Source organism: Ammospiza caudacuta, chromosome 12, assembly GCF_027887145.1.
Source record: "Ammospiza caudacuta isolate bAmmCau1 chromosome 12, bAmmCau1.pri, whole genome shotgun sequence".
In the NCBI taxonomy this organism is placed as follows: domain Eukaryota; kingdom Metazoa; phylum Chordata; class Aves; order Passeriformes; family Passerellidae; genus Ammospiza; species Ammospiza caudacuta.
This window is the reverse complement of record NC_080604.1, coordinates 10382780-10407428: the sequence shown is the minus strand read 5'-3', so window position 1 is coordinate 10407428 and position 24649 is coordinate 10382780. Positions and strand designations below refer to the sequence as shown.

General features: G+C 35.9%; 1 protein-coding gene across 1 annotated transcript in view; it reads left to right on the top strand.

Annotated features, from left to right (window-relative positions):
- Nucleotides 1–24649, top strand: part of DNAH12 (dynein axonemal heavy chain 12) — a 58201-nt gene that overhangs the window by 14743 nt on the left and 18809 nt on the right. The window contains exons 18-50 of the mRNA XM_058812705.1: nucleotides 133–333; nucleotides 1383–1577; nucleotides 1809–1930; nucleotides 2051–2333; nucleotides 2932–3051; nucleotides 3440–3596; nucleotides 3815–3987; nucleotides 5301–5453; nucleotides 5855–6094; nucleotides 6553–6798; nucleotides 7101–7220; nucleotides 7935–8044; nucleotides 8677–8860; nucleotides 9605–9745; nucleotides 10557–10640; nucleotides 10723–10911; nucleotides 11569–11688; nucleotides 12484–12672; nucleotides 13329–13480; nucleotides 14180–14318; nucleotides 14405–14571; nucleotides 15638–15893; nucleotides 16083–16382; nucleotides 17087–17265; nucleotides 18820–19012; nucleotides 19132–19293; nucleotides 20593–20793; nucleotides 21590–21723; nucleotides 21947–22109; nucleotides 22560–22640; nucleotides 23474–23650; nucleotides 24013–24144; nucleotides 24556–24645. Of these exons, the coding sequence (XP_058668688.1) occupies nucleotides 133–333; nucleotides 1383–1577; nucleotides 1809–1930; nucleotides 2051–2333; nucleotides 2932–3051; nucleotides 3440–3596; nucleotides 3815–3987; nucleotides 5301–5453; nucleotides 5855–6094; nucleotides 6553–6798; nucleotides 7101–7220; nucleotides 7935–8044; nucleotides 8677–8860; nucleotides 9605–9745; nucleotides 10557–10640; nucleotides 10723–10911; nucleotides 11569–11688; nucleotides 12484–12672; nucleotides 13329–13480; nucleotides 14180–14318; nucleotides 14405–14571; nucleotides 15638–15893; nucleotides 16083–16382; nucleotides 17087–17265; nucleotides 18820–19012; nucleotides 19132–19293; nucleotides 20593–20793; nucleotides 21590–21723; nucleotides 21947–22109; nucleotides 22560–22640; nucleotides 23474–23650; nucleotides 24013–24144; nucleotides 24556–24645 (5553 nt within the window). The remainder of the gene's footprint in view (nucleotides 1–132; nucleotides 334–1382; nucleotides 1578–1808; nucleotides 1931–2050; nucleotides 2334–2931; nucleotides 3052–3439; nucleotides 3597–3814; nucleotides 3988–5300; nucleotides 5454–5854; nucleotides 6095–6552; nucleotides 6799–7100; nucleotides 7221–7934; nucleotides 8045–8676; nucleotides 8861–9604; nucleotides 9746–10556; nucleotides 10641–10722; nucleotides 10912–11568; nucleotides 11689–12483; nucleotides 12673–13328; nucleotides 13481–14179; nucleotides 14319–14404; nucleotides 14572–15637; nucleotides 15894–16082; nucleotides 16383–17086; nucleotides 17266–18819; nucleotides 19013–19131; nucleotides 19294–20592; nucleotides 20794–21589; nucleotides 21724–21946; nucleotides 22110–22559; nucleotides 22641–23473; nucleotides 23651–24012; nucleotides 24145–24555; nucleotides 24646–24649) is intronic.

Below are 24649 nucleotides of genomic sequence, written 5' to 3'. Positions count from 1 at the left end.
AATAATAACAAATAGTTAATTTGTGCTGCTAGAGCAGAATAATTTATTCAGCTAGAAATGCTTATATATTGAATTAGAGAGTTGGAAAAAAAAAATTCAGTAACTAGACCAAGCTATTTCCTTTTTAAATAGGAATTTTCCTTGGAAAAAGCAATGTTTACCATGAAGGAAACCTGGGATTCAATTTCCTTCACCACAAATGTGTATCGTGAGACTGGTATTCATATTCTGTCTTCAGTGGATGATATTCAGACTCTTCTTGATGATCAGATTATGAAAACTCAGACAATGAGAGGATCACCTTTCATTAAACCGTTTGAGACTGAAATAAGGGTACAATGAGTACTTTTTCAACCATTTTTGTTTGCAAGATAACTGTAGTGCAATAGTATACTGATTGTATTACAACTTTATTGTTTGAATTGTTAACAAAATGTTTTCATTGATTTTTCAGCAAGAATCTTTTAAGTCATAAGTATGAGTCATACTTATTACTGTTTTGGAATTCTCTCTTCCATTCAGATTCAAGTGTAACCAAGAGAACATGATAATTTTTCCTCATATTTTGCAAAATCACTATTTCCATTTGCCTTGCTTCTTAATAACTGGAAATAATGTTTCTATTATTGCTAATAAGAACATTTATTTATTTATTGAGTTTTGGACTCAAATTTTGAATTACAATGTTTTCCTCAGGGCAAAGGAAGTTCTTGATGGCTGGGAGAGTGTTTTTAAATCAGGCCTCAGAGCAATGATGGCAGTGCTTTACACTTGCTTTTGAATTTCAGGGCTAGAGTAGTCTTTGTGGTGCTAACACCATGGTAATTGACAGGAGAGAAGCTGGTGGAATTGCTTTGCAGTTGCCCTCCCTAGTTCATTGTTGGTTTATGTGGGAATATTCGGGCTCAAGGAGGCTCACTTACACTTTACAGGCAGCCTGCTCCAGTGGTATCTGCTATTGTCCTGACTTGCTGGATATCTCCTGTGAGCTGAGGTGGCTTTTCTGGTACTGTGTCCCTGCTGCCATTCAGCTGAAAGAGGCCTTGCTGTGGGGAGATAAAATAGAATTTATCATTGGTGGCCTCCTGGCTATTGCTTAACAATTAAGTTGTTGAAAGTTCATAGCACTGAAGTGATAAATGCAGTTGGGAAAATTAATTTGCAAGTGAGTAAAAATTTCTGAGCTCCTTTGGCCATCTGTATATGTGGAAGAACTTACACTCCTAAATATTTTTCTTTCATTTTGTTTATTGGTAGATTTTTTTTTCTTTGGAAGCTGGAATACTACTATGTCTACCTCTGAATTTGTTGTCTCATTATCATAATTTGTCTCATTATTTGCTTGGAAATGTCAAGTTAACATTTTTTAAACATTTATTAAGGAATGGGAAAGCCGCTTGATTAAAATTCAGGAGAATATTGATGAGTGGCTCAAAGTGCAGTCACAGTGGCTGTATTTGGAACCCATCTTTTCTTCTGAGGATATTATGCAACAGATGCCAGAAGAGGGACGGCAGTTTCAGACTGTGGATAGACAGTGGAGAGAGATTATGAAGTTTTGTGCTGAAGACCCAAAGGTAAGGGAAATACCCATTACTGACAGGAAGCAGTAGCTTCTCTTGCCTTTGTTTTTTCTGGGTGGGGATAGGAGGTGATGCTTAGTTTTTGGAATATATACAGTGTACTATGATTTCAGTTCCCTAGGCTTTCAAGAAAAAAAGTTATGTTTTTCCTTATTTGAGTAATTTTTACTATTTGAAATACTTCATTTATAGATGACAGTTTGCACATGTAACCTGCTGTTACAGGTTCTTGCTGCTACTTCCTTTGAAGGATTAACAGAGAAGCTTCAGAAATGTAATGAACTTCTTGACCAAATCATGAAAGGGCTTAATGCTTACCTTGAAAAGAAACGTCTCTTCTTTCCCCGGTATGATGAGCTTTGGTTATTTAAAACCCACAGATTCTGAATGGGGCTTTTTTGTTGGGAATAAGCTCAGTCTTTAAAATAGCTTGATAATGTAGCTGTATATTTTTTCTAATTTTTTAGCTTCTTTTTCTTGTCTAATGATGAAATGCTGGAGATCCTATCAGAGACTAAGGATCCTCTTAGAGTCCAGCCTCACTTGAAGAAGTGTTTTGAAGGCATTGCTAAGCTGGACTTCCTTCGCAATTTGGACATTAAAGGAATGTGTAGCTCTGAAGGGGAGCGTGTGACATTGGTTTCAAACATTTCCACTTCTGAAGCTCGAGGTGCAGTGGAGAAGTGGTTAATTCAAGTAGAAGATGTTATGCTGAGGACTGTACGTGATGTAATTGCCAGATCAAGAATGGTATGGGATTTATGATAATTTAAGAACTGTAGCACCTATCTTTGTTTTGTGTCTGTCTCTTGGCTTTTAAAATTCTTCCTCAACACAGGAGCTGATGAAGTCATGTGGCCAGGACCAAGTTAACATGACATGTATTTAATAGGCCAGTGATATATATTAGAGTTTAGTTTGAATAAGATGCAAGTAGTTCTTCTATAGTACTGGATAAAAATTTTTCTAAAAGTTACACAGCAGTACTCTTTTACAGGATATATCATCCAATGTAATAGTTCAGGTTTCTTATGAATTAGAAATAGAACACTTATAATATGCTTGCTTCCTCCTAAAAGGAAATCATTAGGCAGAAAATATTTCTTTGTATGAAGTTAACAAGTTGTGAATATTTCTGTAATATGGAAAGATAATTCTAAGAATATTTAAAATTATTGGGTAAAAAATTGTGAACCTAAGGGGAAAAGAGCTCCATTTGTACATTGCAAATAGGAAAATAGTATTCTTCAGCAAGGAATATTAACAGGATTACATTATAAACTCCTGTGTTACATTGCTGTATTTATTCCCAGACACTGTGTTTGTGTGATGTATGTAACTCTTTCAGGCTTATCTAGAGACTGAGAGAAAGCGCTGGGTTCTGGAGTGGCCTGGCCAAGTAGTGTTGTGTGTGTCTCAAATGTACTGGACAAGTGAGGTACATGAAGTTCTTCTCCATGGGTCCCAGGTACTGTGTAATGCATAATTTGAAAAAAATCTTTCTTAGTCTTTCATTTCAGCTGGTGTATTTTGCTTAATCAAACAGTTTTTTACGATTAAAATAAAATTTTAAAATTTTGAGTATTTCTGTTTGACATAAATGAATTTATGTACAGTGATTTATACCTTTCATTCAAGTACTTAAATATTTTTATTTGGAGCAATCATAGTTTAAAATGCAGCATTGTAACATAAATGCAAAACTGTGGGTATGAGAGAATGTGATGAAAAACCATAACAATATAAAATAGTAGCTTAATAAGCAACCTCTGTTAAGATATCTAGTCAACATGTAGAAGTCTGGAACGCTTGAAACTGTGACATAACTAGTCTCAAATTTACCTTTTGTCTCCTAGGGCTTAAAGGATTATTATGATGCACTTCAGCTTCAACTTAATGATATTGTAGAGCTGGTGAGAGGAAAACTGTCAAAGCAAACAAGGATTACACTGGGTGCCTTGGTTACTCTTGACGTTCATGCTAGAGATGTCATCAAGGAAATGATTGGAAGTGGTAATTATATTTGAAGACGTTTTTCTTAACACATAGTTAATGAAAAATCATTAACCAATCAGATTTTACTGCCTATAGTACAGCACTAAGATGGGTTTGTGAGTATTTGGCTACAAACATCAACATTAATAATTTCAAAGCTGTTTTAAATTTAACCACAATAGAAAATCCAGCTATCTACAACATCTTTTATGATTGCTGTCAACTCTGTTTGTCAGGTGTGCAGAATGAAACAGACTTTCAGTGGCTTGCCCAGCTGCGCTATTATTGGCAGAACGAGAACGTCCGCGTGTGCATCATTAACTGCAATGTGAAATACGCCTACGAGTACCTGGGCAACTCCCCCCGCCTGGTGATCACCCCTCTGACAGACAGGTGCTACCGCACCCTGGTACGGGCTGCCTCCTGGGACACTGCAAGCTGTGCTCACTGTGCCCTGTACTGCTCACACCGGCAGTGCAGCCATCCTTCTAGGGCTTGGGGTTCTTGTCACACTCTGCTATTTCTGCTAGAATGAGGTTTGTCATTTCTACAGAATGCTAAACGTGAAAATCACTCATAACCACAAATCTGGACAGGGCACCGACCTGACTGAAGCATTAGTGTGTTCTTCTGTCATGGTTTTGCTTTTTTAAAACACACAGGGAAAAAAGACAATATTTGATTACTGTAAAGATTATGAGAACGCAAAGTGCTTTTCTGATGTTCTGGGGCTGCTAAATTAAATGGCGAAGGATTCACTTGTGAGCACGCTGTTCCTAAGACTAGTACAAGTTTGGCCACTTTTTAGTACCCCTGCTCTTGGCAGAGGTGTTTATTATTATACTCTTTTATCCTCAGCTAACCTGACGACTGAAAGTTACCAAAGTCATCTCAGATACAGTTTTTCTCATTATCAGTTACTGCAGTCTCTTTGCTGGAGTATGATTTCAGGTTTTGCTAGGCACACGTGGTGTGACTGTAGCTGATGCTTGGTATCTGTCAAAACATCAGGTTATGTTGGTGTGAGAGGGTGATGCAGCTGGTAGTCTGTTTTGGTTTTAGGCTCACAAGCCTTGAATCAGGGCACAGCAGGTGGAAGCGTGGCATTCTGGCAAATAGAAGCCTTGTCCTTTGCCCACCAAGATCTTAGTAAAGTATTCCCAGAACTTGTCAGTCAATGCAGATGTGGCCCTGTAACTGTGGATTGGACTGTTAAAGTCTGCTAAAGTTGCTTAAAGTCTGCAACTTTTTTGTTTTCTGTCAGATTTCCTCCTACTTCAATGGAGTATAGGAAAGAATATGGAATAGTCAGTGGGAGGGACATACATCAAAGGGGGATGGTGTGGGAAAGAAAAAGAAAAGAGAAAAAAAAGATATTAAAGGACAGGTGGAGAGAAAAGAATAGCAACAAGCAACTGCAACAAATTTAATTTGAAAGGTGTATCTAAACAAAAACTGAAAGATTTGGTATAATAAAGATTGAGTAATCAATCATGGTCATGATGATAATAAAGCTAAACCCTCTGTTAGCATCAAAATTAAATTCTCTTGCCTATTTTTCCCAGCTGTAAGTACATTTCAGATTCTTTTTAATTAGGAAAACCATACCTTTTATGTTAGATAAAATAAGCATATGAATCTATCAAGTGCAATTTAATTTTTCTATTTTCATTCAGAAGAATTTCATACAAATAATTTCCATAAACTATTTCTGTGCTTTAGATTGGAGCCTTTTATTTAAACCTTGGTGGTGCCCCAGAGGGTCCAGCAGGAACAGGTAAAACGGAGACCACCAAAGATTTGGCTAAAGCTCTCGCTGTTCAGTGTGTTGTCTTTAACTGCTCTGATGGCCTTGATTACCTGGCAATGGGAAAGGTAAACAGAAAATAAATATATGTTGTGTTTTATTTTTAGCATTAAAATTTCAGGGTCCCTGTTTTGCAGACACAAATAAATGCGGCACCTGTAGTCTGCTGCCCTTGGATGCTATATGCTATTCTCTACGTTTCGTTTTCTGTAATTTATGAAAGCCTATTAAGTTGCTAATTAAAACATGAAACTAACAAGAGTTCATGGGATTGGGATCTTCTGATTTAGCTTGCTTTAGAGTAAAAAACTTTGTTCTTCAGTAAATCACTGATCTATGACCTAACAGGTTTAAGCATTATTATTGTAATTGCAATCTTTTAATTTAATTAAACTTCCAACATTATATTTTTACTTTCTTTTGAAACTTTTCTGTTGGCAATATTATTGGTTTCTTTCTTCATTTGCAGTTTTTCAAGGGTTTGGCTTCATCAGGTGCCTGGGCATGTTTTGATGAATTCAATCGCATTGAACTGGAAGTGCTGTCTGTAGTGGCACAGCAGATCCTTTGCATCCAAAGAGCCATACAGATGAAGCTAGAAATATTTAATTTTGAAGGAACTGAGCTGAAGCTTAACCCCAACTGTTTTATAGCAATTACTATGAATCCAGGTTATGCAGGACGTTCTGAACTTCCAGATAATCTCAAGGTAAAATAATAAGATGGATGCATCTGTGACCTTTGTGATGACTTTATCCAGGTGAGCTGTTTCCATGAAAAGGCTTTGCTAACTGAAAGCAGAGATAGTGCAGCATCAGGAGCACACCACCTGCAGATTGCTGAAAGAAAGAAAGTGCATTCTCTCACCTGCCGTGGACAGCATTTCTCTTCCTTTCTGCTGGATGTATCTGTGCAAGGGGCAAATTGCATTCTTGCATTCTTGAGACAGTGCTCAGGGAAAACAGCTGGGGGGCACAGGTTTTCTTAATGTACTGCATTGTACATTAAGATGGATATTGGTGGTAGCTCAGGTTAAATTCTAGGGAGTCTTAAGCTGCAAATATTGATAATACTGTTTTGTGGGGGGATGAATGCTGTAAAAGTTCTGCATTGCTTTCCATTCCTAAATTAATTATTTGAAGATATTTCTTTGGGTATGCATTCCAGGTTCTTTTCCGAACGGTAGCCATGATGGTTCCAAACTATGCTCTGATAGCAGAAATTTCCCTCTATTCCTATGGATTTTTGAATGCTAAGTCCCTGTCAGTGAAGATAGTCATGACCTACAGGCTTTGTTCAGAACAGCTTTCCTCTCAGTATCACTACGACTACGGCATGCGGGCAGTCAAAGCTGTGCTGGTGGCTGCGGGGAATCTGAAGTTAAAATTTCCCACAGAAGATGAAGATATATTGGTGAGTTCCCAAGGGAATATTTGTTTAAGGAGTTTCATAGGTATATGCAGTTCTAAGGTCTGAAGGCAGTTCCAGCATATCTTGTCTCATCACTGATCCATGTTTTATAGTTTGTGAAATTAAGATAATAAAATACATGCTGCATTTTCCTGGGCTGTTCTGGTGATTGCATGGTTGGGCTTCTTATCAAAGGCCCCGTTGAATGAATTAATCTTTGCAACATACTAGGTTATTTTAATTGCTGAACACCTTATGCTCTGTCTCTTAATAAGAACAGCAAAATGCATATTTGTTTTTTGCAGCTTCTTAGATCAATTAAAGATGTGAATGAGCCCAAATTTTTGTCACATGATATACCTCTGTTCATGGGTATAACCAGTGATTTATTTCCTGGAATCGAGCTTCCTGAGGCAGACTACAATGTAAGTACTCTTCTAATTTTTCCTTGGTAATGGCCATTGTTGATTGTTCTGTGGTGATTTGCTGTGTAATCAGGTGCCATTGATGCAGTGAGCTATTTCAAGATGAGCAAAATTGCTGAATGTTTGTAATGAAACTTTGTAGCAAAGGGAATTATTTTGTCTGTGCTGAATCTAATCCACATCTGAGTTCCCTTACATTCAGAAGAGTTGTGCATTACAGATTGGGAACTGATTTGCGTATTTACCAAGTTTTAGGCCTCCTGTTTTCTTTCCTAATTATTGGAAATAATGAAGTGAGATAAAGGTTTGTACTTGTACTTTATTTTTAGCAACGCTTGAAGCAATCTTTGGTGGAGAATGGTTGGAAAGGATGAGTATGGTGGAAAAACCAAATTTGATTAACTTTTAATTTTCAGTAAATACTACAATCTTGAAAAAAGTGTTTGATTCTGAAGCATACTGCTGGTTTCCTGAGGGTTCCTGAGGGTTTCCTGAACCTTCTTAAGAAAAAAATTGTAGTTAAATTCTGTTCTAGCGCATGAAGTACAGAATTGGGAGTTTTTTCCTCCAGGAAGTTTGCTATATTCTGACTAGTGCAATTTTAGTTATTAATTAATTTGAAGCCCTTTCTGATGAGCATAAACTCTTCTATTGTCGTGCAGGACAATAATTTAATTGTAGCAGGAATAAGATGATGATTTGTTTGGATTTTAGGATTTTCTGGAATGTGCCAATGAATGTTGCACTCAACATAATGTCCAACCTGTGCAAACTTTTATGCAGAAAATGATACAGACGTATGAAATGATGATTGTTAGACATGGGTAAGGTTCTCATCACTGCACTATCTTTTGTAATTCTGACTTACACTGTAGCAGTCATTTATATGAAGTTATAAAAGGTTTTGAGGGTGGCATATTATTCCTCTGTTCCAATCAGCTTTGGAACAGCTGATTACTGATACTGCTTTTGCATGTACCAAAACTCTTGTGGATGTATGTCTGAGGAATGTACTCGTCCTGATATCAGAAACACTTGCACATGTGCAATAATTTTAGGTGCTGATGCCAGTATGGTGAAAACCTAGGACTGTAAACATTATTTCTATTAAAATATTAGTTGTCAGATCTGTGCCATTTTATTCCTAACTTTTATTACAGAATAGCAACTGGAGGAAATATATGAATATGATATGAGCTATATGATGGTTAATATTCAGCTCATTAATTAATCTTCTGTGTAAGATTGTGCAATCATGTTTGCATGTGCAAATAAAGTGAGTTTGTGGAAAAGATGTTTTTAATGTTCAAAGAAAATTTACTTGCTTCACTTTTTGAAAATTAGGTGAAAATTAGCTTTAAGCTATGTTTGATACTGTTGGTCTTCATGTGATCTGTGAAAGTCTAAATTGCAGGACAGATTTATTAACAGTAGGATTTTTTTTCCCATTTAACAGCTTCATGCTAGTGGGGGAGCCATTTTCTGGGAAGACCAAAGTTCTACATGTGTTGGCAGATACTCTGTCTCTTATGAAAGAGCGTGGTTATGGTGAAGAAGAAAAAGTCATTTATAGAACTGTAAATCCAAAATCAATCACTATGGGCCAGCTTTTTGGGCAGTTTGATCTGATATCCCATGAGGTAATGCATATTTAAAAAGTAATGTTTCCTGTATATTATGTTTCCATTATTATGGATAGTAAACTCTTGAATTCGTAATTTTATTATTTTAAACACAGATAAGAACATAATTGTAAATTTTATTTTAACTCATACTTTTGTGCCCTGTTATTAATTAGGAGGTAAAAAATGCAGTACCCTGTGTGTATGCAGTTACATAGGTTTAAACATGCAAAAATAAAAAAAGTGATCCCATTTTGAAGGTCATTTTCCTCTTATAATTGCATCCATGCTAGGAAATCATATCAAACATAATTGTATTCATTTTTCTGTCTATTCTTAACCAGTATAATCAAAGTAATGCAAAAACTCTCTAGAAAAATCTATGAACTCATGGGTTCCCAAGTGTGAAACTTAGGTTTGGAGGAGGAACAATATGAAGCAGTAAATGTGAAATAGTGACTCTGGAGAGAATTAGGGTGATTCTGGGGAGAAACAGGTGCAAGACAGGGCCAAAGCATTTCTAAGGTTCAGTAAATTGAATTGCTAGTCCTTTTTCTTATGGTATTTTTTCAAGTGGAAATTTAATTTTTTTGAATTTGCTGTTATTTTAAGACCCTTGGTGAAACTCCAAAGTTAGATACTGCTCTCTGCAGCACAAGAGGAGACCAGTTAAAAGTGAGGGATAATGGAAAGCCAAGGGAAGGGTTTCTGTGGCTGGCAGTCAGGTGAGCTCTGTGCCTTTGTCTCGCTCCCCATGGGCAGTGGACAGACGGGGTTGTCGCTACGACCTTCAGGGAATTCGCGCTGGCCGAGACCCCCGAGCGCAAATGGGTGATCTTCGATGGCCCCATCGATACCCTGTGGATAGAGAGCATGAACACGGTCCTGGATGACAACAAAAAGGTAGCAGTCAGTGAAAAATGCCTGAAGAAAATTATGGGATATTCTGAAAATACTCTTCTGTGTATAAAACCCCAAATACAAACTGCAGTGCCTGACTTCTGAGAAGAGAAAGTGCAAGATGGTGTTGGTGACAAGTTATGAGCTTTTCTATTTTGTGGTTTTTGGTTGGATTTTTTTTTTGTTTGTTTTGTTTGTTTGTATTGGAATCATAATCATAATATCAACTCATAGCTGAAAGACATGAATTATGTAATATTTCCTTAATGCAATAGTGTGATTTTCTAACATAAATAATTGAAATTTAAATGCCAGAAAATTACAATTAATTCTATATTCTAAACCCCATTATTTCTAAGACTGCACAAGCTTAGACACCTATATTTCAAGACAATCTCAAGCAAATAGAAAAATTAGACACATTTGAACTTTTAAGTTCTGTATGATAATGTGTGAAGCTACTCAAGCTGGACTCCTACTTTAGTACACAAGGGTAGTGTGTCTCCAGCTGCAATGCTTCAGTATTAGCAATAATAACTGCAGGTATTTTTGTCCTTTCTTCTTGTCATATGCAAGATTGATTGTAATGAACCTACAGGTAGGTTACTCTGGAGTACTATGGTTTAAGTGAAGAATTGAGCAAAAACTTGATAAGAATCTATTGATTCAAGTAGTTAAACATTTTATATAGATGACCTTACCTTTGATTTTACTTGGTTTTGCCAATTTTCATATAGGACTCCCCTGTGATAGGAAGTGTAATATAATACCAATTTTTTAAAATGATTTTACATATTATTTTTTATCTTTCAAGCTTTGTTTGATGAGTGGGGAAGTCATCCAAATGTCCCCTCAGATGACTCTAATTTTTGAAACGATGGATCTTTCCCAGGCATCAGTAAGTTTTGTAGTTAATTAAAGTATTAAACAAAATTTAGTCTATTCAATGACAATAAAATGAGTTTACTGTTTTTCCTTAGCCTGCTACGGTCAGTCGTTGTGGCATGATTTATTTGGAACCTTCTCAACTGGGCTGGAGACCAATTGTTACCTCTTGGCTGAATAAACTGCCTGAACCTCTGAATTCAGAGGAACATCAAGGTCTTCTGCAGGGACTTTTTGATTGGTTGGTGCCACCAGCATTAAGAGTCCGTCAGAAACAGTGCAAGGTATTTTTTGTCATTTTTTCCTGCAGTAGTTAGTGGCCATTTCCATTCTGTTACCCTTGGTAGGAGGTGACTGTTCTCTCATGACAAGCACAGTTAGAATGAATATGTGGCTCTTGGGACCAGTTAAGAGTTAAAATGAGAATGTCAGCTAAGGTTTGAAACCTGATCATAGTTTTCATCTTCTTATTTAAAAAAGTAAAGTATTAAAGTAAGTATTTTAAAGTATTTAAAACACTGAATTAAAAGTCTTCCCAAGAGAATTTTGTACATTTTTTTTCTTTAAAGATCTCATGTTGCATAAGGAAGTACTTTTTTAAGTTTTAGAGGAAATGTGTAGTTCCTTGCAAGCTCAGTGTGACATGCTCAGAATTTTGCTCATGTTTTGCTGTAGCTCCTTCTGTGGGTTTTGTTTTGGTTTGGGATGTTTAATTGCAGTGTTCACATGGTAGCCATGAACGTGGTTAACGAGCTAAAGGTCTTGGCATTTCAATGACTGAGGAGGGCAAATGATCTTTTGAGTAAAAGTCAGTGGAAACTTTGCCTTCTAGTGTGTGTTTTAAATTAGCCAGTGATCTAATTGTTTTAGTATTTTATCTCCAAAATATAAATTAACTAAAAGTATGTAAAGTATGACATCCAACCTTTTGAATCTCTTAGGAACTGGTTCCCACAAGTGAGATCAATGTTGTAGTAGCTCTCACACGGATTTTTGAAATGTTGATTGGTCCAGCTGTGGAAGAAGATCCCACCAACAAAACCATCCGTGTCTGGATTATGGTTGGTTTTTTAAGATTGAGAGAAATGTGTATTTGTTTTTCTATATGCTGGTTTTCAAAACAATTTTATTAATCCAAGTAACTTTAATTTGTGAATAAGAGATATGTGAAACAATTCTACTACCTTCTTGCTCTCTCTCCCCATACTCTGGAGGTACCCAGATGACATGGAAGTCTTACAAGTGACAAATAGGATTAAAAATGTTACTCTTTTTCCAATTAAATAGGATAGTGCTTTTATTAAATGTGCTTTCTAAGTAACCAAGAAGTTAGCTAAATCAAAGAGTCTTCTTTCTCTTAAAGAAAATAAATATTCACGCAACACTGATTGTCTTGTTTGTTTGAGCAAAAATTTCTGTGTAAGAGGGTTTTCTGACAGTTATATTAGTTGGATCCTCTGTCTGATCTTATGTGATGATTCTTATGAAAAACTGAAGAAAAGAGAATGTGAAAGTAGTTATTTAAAATTAAATTACAAAATTCCTAGATCTTGGTTTGTCATTAGAGCTCTTCTCAGGCTTTGTCATCTTACATACTGCTGTAGTCAGTAGCCTTTATTTCTTGTTCTCTCTCTCTCTTTTTCTGTCCTTGAGTAAGATTATTTGTGTCCTCTGTCTACAGTCAGATTTCTAAATCTCTTTAGGCCAGGTGTATTCAAGGGCAATTGCTAACATTTCTCTGTTTAACAATATTTTTTTAGAATTATGTTTGTTAATCAGACTGTACAAGGTTCGTGTAATGTGTCAACTTATGGGACAGTTACTAACTTTTAGTTACTAACTTTTTGCCTTTGCAGGGTTGTTTTGCTTTTGCCATAATCTGGTCCATTGGTGGAATTTGTGATGGTGACAGCAGGATGATTTTTGATAATTTCTTGAGGGAAACTTTGTCTGAGGAATCTGAAACAAATCCTATTCCAGAGAATTTGGGAAAGTGGGAATGTCCCTTAGAAGAGAAAGGCTTGGTCTATGACTATGTGTATCAGGTAGGATTGGCTTCTGCATGCACTAAATAGATTCTTACAGTCCTAGCAGAAGGAAAATACAGCCAGGTGGGTTTTTAAGTGTACAAATCCTGTTGGGTGTTGTGGAGTGTTGGTTGAATTAAATCCCGCAGTACATTTTTAATTTCTTTTTTGAATACCAATGTACTGACCAATTTTTTAATGAAATACTAATATGTACATTTCAGTTATATTTGTAATACTGCTGCTGCATATTTTTTTCTGTAACCCAAGCTCAGTTGGCGGATTCAAATCTGCTTTTATTTAGAAGGAATAATGTGGAGTGTTCAAAAGGAAAGCAGAATATTAGGCCCATAGGTAGTTTGTCTTGCAATTTTTGTTTATAGTGCCTATTAGACTGCTTTGTTTTGTTTTTTTGTTGTGGTTTTCTGTATATGTGGTTTTTAAATTTGTTTTCACTGAACAAGTTTTTTAAGAAAACAAAGCAGTCTAAGTTTAGGTATGTACTTTAATTCTTTGTTAGTGAGGTAAAGCAAACTAAATATGTGAACTTTCGAAGCATCAAATATTCATTCATTTGTTAAAATCCATTACTTTAATTTTTCAAAAGTGAAGTAGTAGAGAAGACCCTTCATATGTGTAACACCAATCTGTTCTACGTCTGTGTTTCTTCCTAGCTCAAAGGCAAAGTAGGTTGGGTTCACTGGAATGAATTTATTGAAAAAATTAATTACAGTGATAAAAATGTGAATATTCAAGATATTATAGTCCCAACTATGGATACAGTTCGCTATACCTATCTGCTAGACCTGTTCATTACCCATGGAAGGTAAGTTGCTTCACTACAAATTTCTGAAGTGAAATTTGATCATAGGTAGAAATATCTCTTATTCTTTCCTTTGAGTTCATTGTTTTTATCAAACTCTCAGTTTATTTGGCCTTTTAAAACAGACATTTACTAAAAAAAAAAAATCTGCCCAAAAGTCTGATTTTACTATTTGTGAAACCTTATTGCAGTCTAACTTTAGTATTTGCAGTCTGATGATGAGCTTAGGACAACGCAAGAATTGTTGCACCCTCTTTCTACTTTGGCAATTAAATAAATATTTTAGGATTTTTAAAAAATTATTAATCCTATGAAAATCATTTATATTAGTCATGGTCAGATCATATAAGAGAATAAAATAAAAACTAGCTTCAGGTTCCAAGGCTGAAAGCTTTATGAAGTTTGAATTAACGAAAGGCCAATCTGGAGAAATTTAGCTCCCCTGTGTGTTCATATACTCCAACACCAGTAGAATGAGGGAATGAAAAATGTTTATTTATCCTCCCATTTTCTTGATGATGGAAGCAAACTAAAATTATGAGAGGGTTTAATGAATGTCTTAGAACACTTCAGTTTCTTCTTTAGGCAAGTAATGTTTTTGGAGGTAGAAGAAGGGCAAGTTAGTAAAACCTTTGACTTCTAGTTGCTTTTAGTTTACAATGTTAGGTTTCTGCAGTCTTTGTGCTTTATTTTTTTGTGAAGACCACTGCTTCTCGTGGGACCAACAGGAACTGGGAAATCCGTGTACGTCAAGGACAAGTTAATGAACAACTTGGAAAAGGAGCTCTTCTTACCGTTCTTCATTAACTTTTCAGCTCGAACCAGTGCCAATCAGACTCAGGTTGGTAGAACAGATCATTGTTGTCTCAGGAGGTTGTGGACATGAATATGTAATCTGTGTTCTGAGTGATCCTGTTTGCATTGCAGAACATTATTATGGCCAGGCTGGACAAGAGGCGCAAAGGAGTTTTTGGCCCTCCAATGGGAAAAAAGTGCATTATCTTTGTAGATGATATGAATATGCCAGCTTTGGAGAAATATGGGGCACAGCCTCCTATTGAACTTTTAAGACAGTTCTGTGACCATGGATTTTGGTAATTATTTGAAATACAACTGAAAATTTTTGTTGATGTATTTGCTGTTACTTTTTTATTCTCTTGAATTTTATTTTCAAAACTTTTTGAAGTGGTTTGTAAATGTTAATGTAAATTTAATTTATATAAAAATACATTCTTTAAAGTTGAAGAAACTTGTATTTTACTCTCTAAGGACTTCTCAGTTTAGGAAATTCATGATCAAATTAATTTTGAGTATTTTAGAATGTTCTAGTGCTGAGCAGCAGAGTTAGTATATGTAAATAAAATTATTCATTTACACCTTGATTATTTTAACTTTTTTTTCCCAATGTAGTTTCTTGTTCTTTTTCTTTCTCTCTCCTTAGATTGAGTTTGCAGTTTTCTGTACATACCTATATATATGCAGTTATATAAAATTTCTGATTTTATTTCTTATGTTGGTTTCCCCTATTATCCATGTTTCTCTTTCATTATTCAGTAAATTTTTTTTAACAAGATCTCAAAATGTTTTTTAAAAATTCACAGTGAAATCAGGTATGATAATAGGCATGAAATAAAATAAGTTGAAAGTCTTCCCTGCTTTTGAGGTTTTTGCCTTTGCTTATATTGGAAGATAGGAACAGGTGTTTTCCTGAGTCTGGATCATTCTACGATTCCAGGCACTTCTCAAACACAGCTGCTCTTGTGATTCCAGGCACTGCTCCAATATCTATTACTCTTGAATAGAGATATACCTTGGTATTTTACTGTTTTAATACTCAAAATTTTGTATCAGGTTTTACAGAATGTGGTTTAAACAAATAATTTTTTTTCCAGCCAGGAAATGATATGTTGAGATTAACTGGTGCACAGTTAAAGGACTAGTTGGTTTTTTGTATTTTGGGGAGGAGGAGTTGTTTGTTTTTAAAAACATAAAATATATAGAAATATATATTATATTACATAATGCCCACTATGTTTATATATATATATTTTAAATACTTTTTTAATGCATCCAGGGGGTGGTCTGTCATATAGATCCATCTAAGGTACAACAAATGTGTTATATCTGTATTTAAGTGTCAGATGGCATTTTATTTTGAAGGTATGATTTTAAGGACACCTCTAAAATCACCCTTGCTGATGTCCAGCTGCTGGGTGCTATGGGGCCCCCAGGGGGTGGGAGGAACCCTGTCACCCCTCGCTTCCTGCGGCACTTCAACATCTGCAGCATCAACTCCTTCAGCGACGAAACCATGATCCGCATATTCTCTACTGTAGTAGCTCTTTACCTAAAGATTAATGAATTTCCTCCTGACTTCTCCACAATTGGAAATCAGATTGTCACTGCCACCTTAGAGGTAAGAGGCAAACACCTTACTGGGGATTTCCTTCAATTTGCTCATTGAAGTTCCTTTGTCTCTACAGTTATGTAGTGTGAAAGGGTTTTTTTGAGAAATAGCGTTTCAGAAGGCATTTAGGAATTATGATAATAGTACAGTCAGTGTTACTTTTTTGATTTTGTTGCTCTCTATTGTTCTTGTCTGAAGGTGTATAAGAAAGCCATCAAAAATCTTTTGCCCACACCAGCCAAATCTCATTATACCTTCAACCTGCGTGACTTTTCCCGGGTTATCCATGGCTGTTTGCTCATTAAGAAAAGTGCGGTTCAGAACAAGCAGGTGATGATTCGGCTGTTTGTACACGAGGTGTTCCGTGTCTTCTACGACCGGCTGGTGGAAGATGATGACAGAGCCTGGTTGTTCAATCTGGTGAAAGATATTGTGAAAGAACATTTCAAAGAAGTATTCGACAAAGTTTTTGCTCACCTGAAGGAAGGAAGCTCATCTGTGAGTATCATGTTGTACCTGTTGCAAAACAATTGCTTTTATTGCAAATTTAGGACATGGGAGTTAATCATAGGTGAAATTTTGACTCAAATGCACATGAAAATTTGAGTTGAATTTGGCCAAATGTCTTCATAAGGAAAAAAATGTAGAAATGAAAATTGTTTGGGAGGGTTTAACTGTTGTACATGAACATTCTTTTCAAAAAATACTACATTTAAAATGTGCTACTTTTCCTTAAAAGAAATATGTACATCCGCATCCTGTGATTGTTATTAAATTTTGATATCCAAAATGCTGTGTAGTTATGTTATATTTTATGCCTTGTCTTCATTTTTTTGATGTTTGTTTTTTATGTCCTTTGTAGTTGTTTTCATGTATAGAAGAAATAACTTTGTGGTCTTAGCTGTCCATTTCATAATATACATCTGTAAGAATTTGGTGTAATCTGAAGGTCATGATTATGAAACTGTTAGTGGCTATTTGAGCCAATTGTTTTCCGAGAAAAAATTAAGAATAAGTGTATACTTCAATGCAGGAAGTATAATTTTGAGGGGGTGTTGTCTGTGAATCAAAATATTTTGGAGTGCTTATTCTTGTGTCTGGGGTATTTGTCTAAATTCTCCTTTGTTTTCTAAAATTACAATAAGAAATATATTCGCTAAATATTAAACTTGACTTCATAATTTGCTGAATATTTGCCATAGGTAACAGAAGAAGACATGAGAAGTTTGTGTTTTGGTGACTACATGTATCCAGAACTTGAAGGAGATGAAAAACTTTATATTGAGATTCCAAGCATTGAGGAGTTCAGTGATGTTGTGGAGCAGTGTCTGGATGAATATAATCAAACCCAGAAAACAAGAATGAACCTTGTTGTTTTCAGGTGTTTATGATGTGTTTTATCAAGAGCTTTAAGCTGTAGTTGATAATTCAGTATATTCAATTTTGTGGACTGTGGTTTTCTGCATGTCTCCTCCCCTTTTTGCATCCTTTATAGTGTTTGTGGTGTTACACCTTTATGAATGGAAGTACACTGATTTTTTTCTTTATGCTTCTCCTTTTTCTACCTGAAAGTAAATAATGAGAAGCTTTTCTCCTAAAGGGCTTTGAATATTTTCCTTAGTTGTTACAGAAACAATGTGCACTGAATCAGGTAGGTGCTGTACTTCTCCTAGGCCTCTGTCACCAGTGAATATGGATGTCACTGGACTTTCATTCCCCAAGGACAATCATCCCACGAGGGAGATGTTCACAATCCAAGCTGTCTGTCTGCTCTGTTGTGCAGCACAGCCATGCACCCAGCTGGTGCTGCAGCTAATCCTGTGAAATTTTAGACTCTGCAGGCCCTTATTGTTACCTTGTGATCATGCAGAGCTACAAATGAGAGAGTTGAGGAGGTCAAACTCCTTCCTCCTCCCTGTTGCTAGAGATTACCACCTCTTCATATTTGTCACGGTAACTTGACACGTCGATACTTCCTGAAGGTGATGAGGGTTACTTCAAACAGTTCTAGTAGCAGCTTATTTTAGTCTAAGTCATTTTGCCAAGCTGGATTTCTGAGAGCCTGTATGTACAGCTAGACTCTCAGTTTGAACAGCTGGCAGCCTCTGATCAAAGGCCACTTCCTGGGTGTAGAAGCAATATTGCAGTGACCTCACTGAACAGCAGCCAGGAGAGCCTGTTGGACTGCAGCCTTAGAGTTGTCTCATGGATAACATCTGAATTTGTTTATTTTGTTTTTCTAACCAGTAAAAATAAACAAGAATTTATCTTTTTTGAAATGTTTGAAAGTTTTTTTGAGACTACTTTTAATAGCTGCTCAGCTTGCTTTAATTACCCCATGCCCTGTGCTTAAACAAGGGATCTCCTATAGGCCTTGCTTCATATTCTGAGATAAATCATGCCTGAGTTTTGACAAGAACTCTCAGTAATATGCAGATACTGCTTCCTGAGGATGTTCCAATGTCAATTCCACATATAACTTACAAAACAGTGTCACAAGTGGAGGAAAGGGAGATGTTTGTTGATAAAAACCATGTTCCCCCAGTGGTGACTTAAAAAGAATACTGAAATTGCTATTCTTCAAGAAAGTTAAAATTGGTAATACTGCTGTTATTTTGAAGTAGAGAATTACTGTTTTTCATTTCCTTTAACACATTTATCCTAACAGTACTCCTGTTCTTACCTCTGCATGTTCTTTCCAGCAATTTGCAGTAATTTAGCTACACACTGATATTTGTATAATAGAATTATAAGTTTTACTTTATTTTGTGGTTCATGCCCACTCTCCTTCTTCCTCTTCCTCTCTACCCCACCCCACCCTGCATTCAGAAACTTGTTTTGGAGATGCTACTCCTTGATTTGTTTCCCAGATTTCTGGGTGCATAGGTAGCCCTGAGTTTCTGCTCTGTGGGTGATCGGTGTGCTCCCCCTGCAGGTACATGCTGGAGCACCTGTCTCGCCTGAGCCGCATCCTGAAGCAGTCCGGGGGCAACGCTCTGCTGGTTGGGATGGGGGGCAGCGGGCGGCAGTCTCTGACCCGCCTGGCAGCCTTCATGGCAAGGATGCATGTTTTTCAACCAGAGATTTCTAGGACCTATGGTACAAATGAGTGGAGAGAAGATCTCAAAGTGAGTATTAATAACCTGTCTACATTTTGATTTAATTTTGAGGAAGGAATGTACAATTTTGTTTTGGAACGTACAATTTTGTTTTGGAATGTACAATTTTTACTGTCTTGCATTTTCAGAAACTTCTGAAGAGTGCAGGTGTTCAACGCTTGAAAACTGTATTTCTCATCACAGACGCACAAATTAAGGAGGAAAGTTTTTTGGAAGATATTGACAGTGTCCTCAACACAGGAGAGGTTCCCAATATTTTTGCAGCAGATGAAAAACAAGAAATTATAGAGGTATCTTTGGAAACTCTCTTTAATTTCACCTCCTTTTTAATCTACTTGGTCAGTTCCGTGTGAAATGTGGCTTTTGGACATTTGCACTTAAATCTGTGACTTCTTTTTGAGACTTTAGATAAATCAACTTAGTAAACTTACGGAGTAGTTTATGCCAACTGCAAGCTTTAATTCTGACCTAGTGCTCTGTTCACAAACACATCAAGTTGTGCATATAGAGAACTTGCATTGTTCACAAATACCCCATGGCTGTAGTTCTTTTTGTAGTGTATTGTGTAGGACAAGATTGTGCATCATATTGTTTTCATTGACCAGCAAAGTGCAAAGATGTGACATTTTTATTGGAACACGTGGCCTATCTTTCTCAAAGACTCCTACTCTCTGGGGCATTGTTAGGCAGAATTTCATAATGGGCAAAAGTGCTCCATGACTTTAGCTCAGAAGTAAGGATGCAGTGTACTCAGGCAAATGAAAAACAAAATTAACTCAAATTGGGCTTGGATTTTCACAATAGCAGTTGCAATTTGGGAGGGAGAGACATCAATCTTTGTATACATCAAGTTGGAAACTTAATTTTAGCAAACAATATTTGGAACTCCATGCTGTGCTGTCTCCCTATCTCTGTATGTTTTTACTAAACTAAGTAGGTATGCTTGTAGTCGATTTTCAAAGTGGTTTTTAGTACACACACAAATGTTCTTTGTTACAATATCTGTATCATTTATAGATGTTAATCCTGGTTTTTCTTGCACTTGAATTATGGAGCATGTTGATACCTGAATTCGTGTATCTTTCAAAGAAGTTAGATTATAATTCTTGTGATCTTTTTCTGTTACTATTTCATTCTTACCAGGTATATAGTGGCAATATTAAAATAGTATGGCTCTTTCCCAATTTTATAGTTTGTGTGAACATATTCAGAGGCTATATGCTGGAACTTGGTAGCTATCCACAATGTGCCAGCTAGAGCAAAGTTGATTTTTATTCATTTAAATTTGCTCCCTCCAAAGAATTCTTCTTTTACTCTATTGTTATGATCTACTCTCTGTTGCTCAGAGCAGCAGATGATCATTTCTGGAACACATTCAAATGCTGAAAGGGTCACAGATAAATAGTGCAATCCTGTTCTCAGTCAGTATTTACTACTTGTTCTGGTTTTCTACTTTATTTTGCCCGTTTCATTTCCACTAAAAAAAATAATTTCCTGGTGATGCTACTATTAATAGGATTGCTATAGGACTTCAGATGTGCTTAATGAGAATTTATGTAACATTTTTTATGCTATGTATTATTCCTAAGGGTGTTCGTGTTCGTGCAGCAGCTCAGGCTGCTGATAAAGGTGAAGAACTCAGTCCCTTGGCCTTGTATGCACTTTTTGTGAACTTATGCAAAGAAAATCTCCACATTGTGGTGGCATTCAGCCCAATTGGAGATGCTTTCCGCAATCGTCTGAGACAGTTTCCATCGCTCATCAACTGCTGTACTATTGATTGGTTCCAGGTATGGGAGAATATTTATATTATTTCCTCCAAAATCTGCTTCAGCTCTCTAATGCTCTATATTTCTAAGTGCCATTATATTTTCTTTTATCTTCCTTGTAGAAGTACTCCTTGTTTTCCAAAATTTTAAAATTGCATAAGCCTTTTCTGTAGTATTTTTGGAGCCCTTTGATGGGTGATCTCAACATTTCTACGTCTAAATAAAGTTAAATTTTGTTTCTACATGTTTCTGAAGTATCAATAGTCTTAGTTTGATGATGGAAATTTGTAATTTTACATAGTATGTATGTTTTAGAGGACTAGAGAAACCATTTCATTGTGACTTTAAAATTATCTTAATTGTGGCTGCCTATTAAGCAGGTCATCCATTGTAGGAACAACTAGCAAATACAAATCCTGATGTTTATCAGTAGATCTTTTATAGCAGAATAAAACTTGGAGAAATAGTATCACTGTAAGTAGTATTGCTCTCAGTGAAACACAGTTAGCTCCATAGCTTGGCCCAGTGCTGTCAATTAATTTTTCTGCCAAAGGATGAATAGACACAGACCTGTTTGGATGGAATGTTAGTGTGTACTTTGAGCTAGAATATCAACCAGGAGCTGCCAGAAAAGATTGCATGGGTGCTGACCTTGGTGCCTGAGCTAACCAACCCTTTTATCAGCTCATTGTTCTTGAGACACAGCTGGGACTAGTGTGTCTCATTCTGCTGGTTTCGATGGTAAAACTTGATTTAACATTTGAAGACTGCTAAGAGTTGAATTTTACAAATTCTTTCTTCCTCACTTCTCCCTCAGCCGTGGCCTGAAGATGCCCTTGAACGTGTGGCCAGTAAGTTCCTGGAAACACTTCAGCTCACAGACACTGAGCGCCAGGCAGTTGTGCCCATCTGTAAATACTTCCATACTTCAGTTTTGTCACTCTCTGAAAGGTCAGTCTATGGCTTTTAGAAACAATCATAAAGTTTTAGGTGACTGAGTTCAATGCTACTCATTTATATATTAAAAGTTAACACAAATATTTGCCTTCATAAAAATTATATAAAATCACTGAATCTGTTAATTTATATCAAAAAGTTACATAACTTTGCTACTGATAAACTAAAAAATAAATCAAAGTTTAAGTTACTCTTACTTTTTTTCCGTTTTAAATAGGTTTTTACAAAGTCTGGGACGCCATAATTATGTTACTCCTACTTCTTATCTTGAGCTTATTGCTGCATTTCAGAGACTTCTCACTGAGAAACGAGACAGTGTAATGAAAGCCAAGAAGAAATATGTGAATGGGCTAGATAAATTAGCTTTTGCTGAGTCACAGGTGAGGTATAACAAATATGGAACTGAAATTAGGAAGTGTTTGTCAACTGCAGGTCTTTTTCTGGAGAAGTCAGTCAAAAGTGCTACTTAAGATTTTGTTCAGCTCAATCTTCAACAGTAAAACTAACAAATGTATTTTGCTTTTTCTTTCCTGCAATCACAGAACTTGTGCTAAAGCCATACATCTCTAAACATATATTGTTAAGTGGTATATGAACAGAGCTGTCATTTCCTTGGTGGTTAACAGGTGACTGTAAGTGATCATAGTTCTTAAAATTAGACCTTGTATGTAGGAGATAAAAATAAGTCTTGGGAATGTTTTGGTTTGAAACTGAATGTTACATTAACAATCCATAAATTAGTCATTAGGTAAAATCTAGGTCTTAAAGGAATTGCTAGAAATTGTGCTTGACCCTTCTGGATCCCACCTGATTCTTTTGTATATGCATAGGTTGGTAGGATGAAAATGGAATTAATTGAGCTGCAGCCCAAACTGGAAGAGGCTAAAGTGGAAAATGCAAGCATGATGGAGGTAGAGTTATACAAAAGCTTTGTGGCTTTTAATGTAAGCACATGTCTTATTTCACTGATGTGTGACTTTCAGAAAGTAGAAGTTGAATTGAGGTTTTTGAGCTCACTCTTTGTTTACAGAGGTTTCCAATATTCTGAGACTGGTTATTTATGTTTATAGCCTTAGAACAGAAATAAAATTCCATTCTTTATATAAAATACATTCTCTGGATATAGAGTCATTGCCTAAGCTCCATGCTAAAGGATGTTAGAGGAATTTTCATGCTAATAGTGATTGATCAGGTTTCCCAAGTTGATTCACAAACCTTGCAAAAACCTCAAGTAGTTTTTCCATGTGACCAGATATAACAAACCAAACAAGAACAGTTTTGCATGGTCTGTCTTTGCATGCACAGGGATTATATGATTGATTTAGGAAAGGATCCTGGGAATTTAGTGGGATTTAGGGATCAAAAATCTTGGGTGTTTTGAAAATTCCAGTATATAAAAACATATACATACTTATTTAGTATGTGACTGTTGTATCACCAAAAAAGCATGATTTAATTGATGTTATACACTTGTTTCTGATTCTTAAGTGTTTTTACAGATACAGTGATATCTCTTCTGCCTCTAAGAAAACTGAATGTCACTTCCCTAGAACTGCAAAGGGAGTTGGATAAAGGCTTGACTTATCTGTTAACATATTAAAATTGGAATGATCTTAACATAATAAAATCTTCAATGTTCCCTTTATATTTTACAATATTCCTTAAGTTCTATAGTAGATAATTTCAGTTTATTTGATCATTCATGGCACGATATAAATAAAGCCCACTCATGGTTTTTCTTTAGATTATAGAAGTAGAATCTGCAGAAGTAGAAGAAAAAAGAAAAATTGTTAAAGTGGACGAAGAAATTGCTACAGAAAAAGCTGAAGAAGCTCAGGCACTGAAAAATGAATGTGAGAGTGACCTGGCAGAGGCATTGCCAGTCATGGAGGCTGCAATTGGTGCTCTTGACACTTTGAAGGCAAGCTGATCTAAATTTCAGCATTTGAAAGTGTTATGTAACTCTCTGAAATGAAGTAGGAATTTAGAAGAATAAGAGATGACACAAAGGGTGCCAAAAATATTCTGACCTCAAATTTTTAAAGCATAATTTTATTTAATCATTAGTTTACAGTTTATTAGCATTTATTTAATTTTTTTTCCTCTGCCTAGAGAATAGTGATGGATATTGATAATCATGATGGTAACATTGTATCATCCCTTCTAAAGTTCTATGTTACCACTTATATTCATTGGTAATGGTGTTATAATTCCTCTTTTTTCTATCAATTCATCTACTGAGTGCTGAGAAAGACATAATACTTCATGTATTTTTTATTTTAGCCATCTGATATAGCAGTTGTCAAAACAATGAAAAATCCTCCCTCTGGTGTCAAACTTGTCATGGCTGCTGTCTGTGTCATAAGAGAAAAAAAACCTGAAAGAATTTCGGATCCTTCAGGATCTGGAGGCAAGGTAAAACAGCAGACAATAGTCTGAAATAAAAATGTAATTCATGCTCTTTCCAACACACAAGATAACCCAAGGTCCATTAAAGTAGGCAAATACTTATAGCCTCCACCCAGGATTTTACTGAAAACTTTCCTTATTTTCCAAATTTTTTTATGTGCCAGATTTAATTTGCTTTACACATTTCTTGAGAATTGATAATACATAACTTCCTTGAAACACTGTTTACGTTTTGACTGAAACCATGATTGGAAGGAAATGTTTGATCTGACAGACTTTCTGCTTTACTGGCATCTCAAGGAGATACCAGATTATCAGTATTAAATATTCATGAATTTTAATTAAATTAGGTTTGTAATTTTTTGTATGTGTATTTGTTTTAAAATCTGAAAATGTATTTTCTACTATGTTTTGTAGATTTGGGATTATTGGGGTGTAAGCCAGAAAATGCTTGGCAACATTAATTTCCTAAAGGAATTGAAAGCCTGTTCTGAGACACCCATTCCGGTAA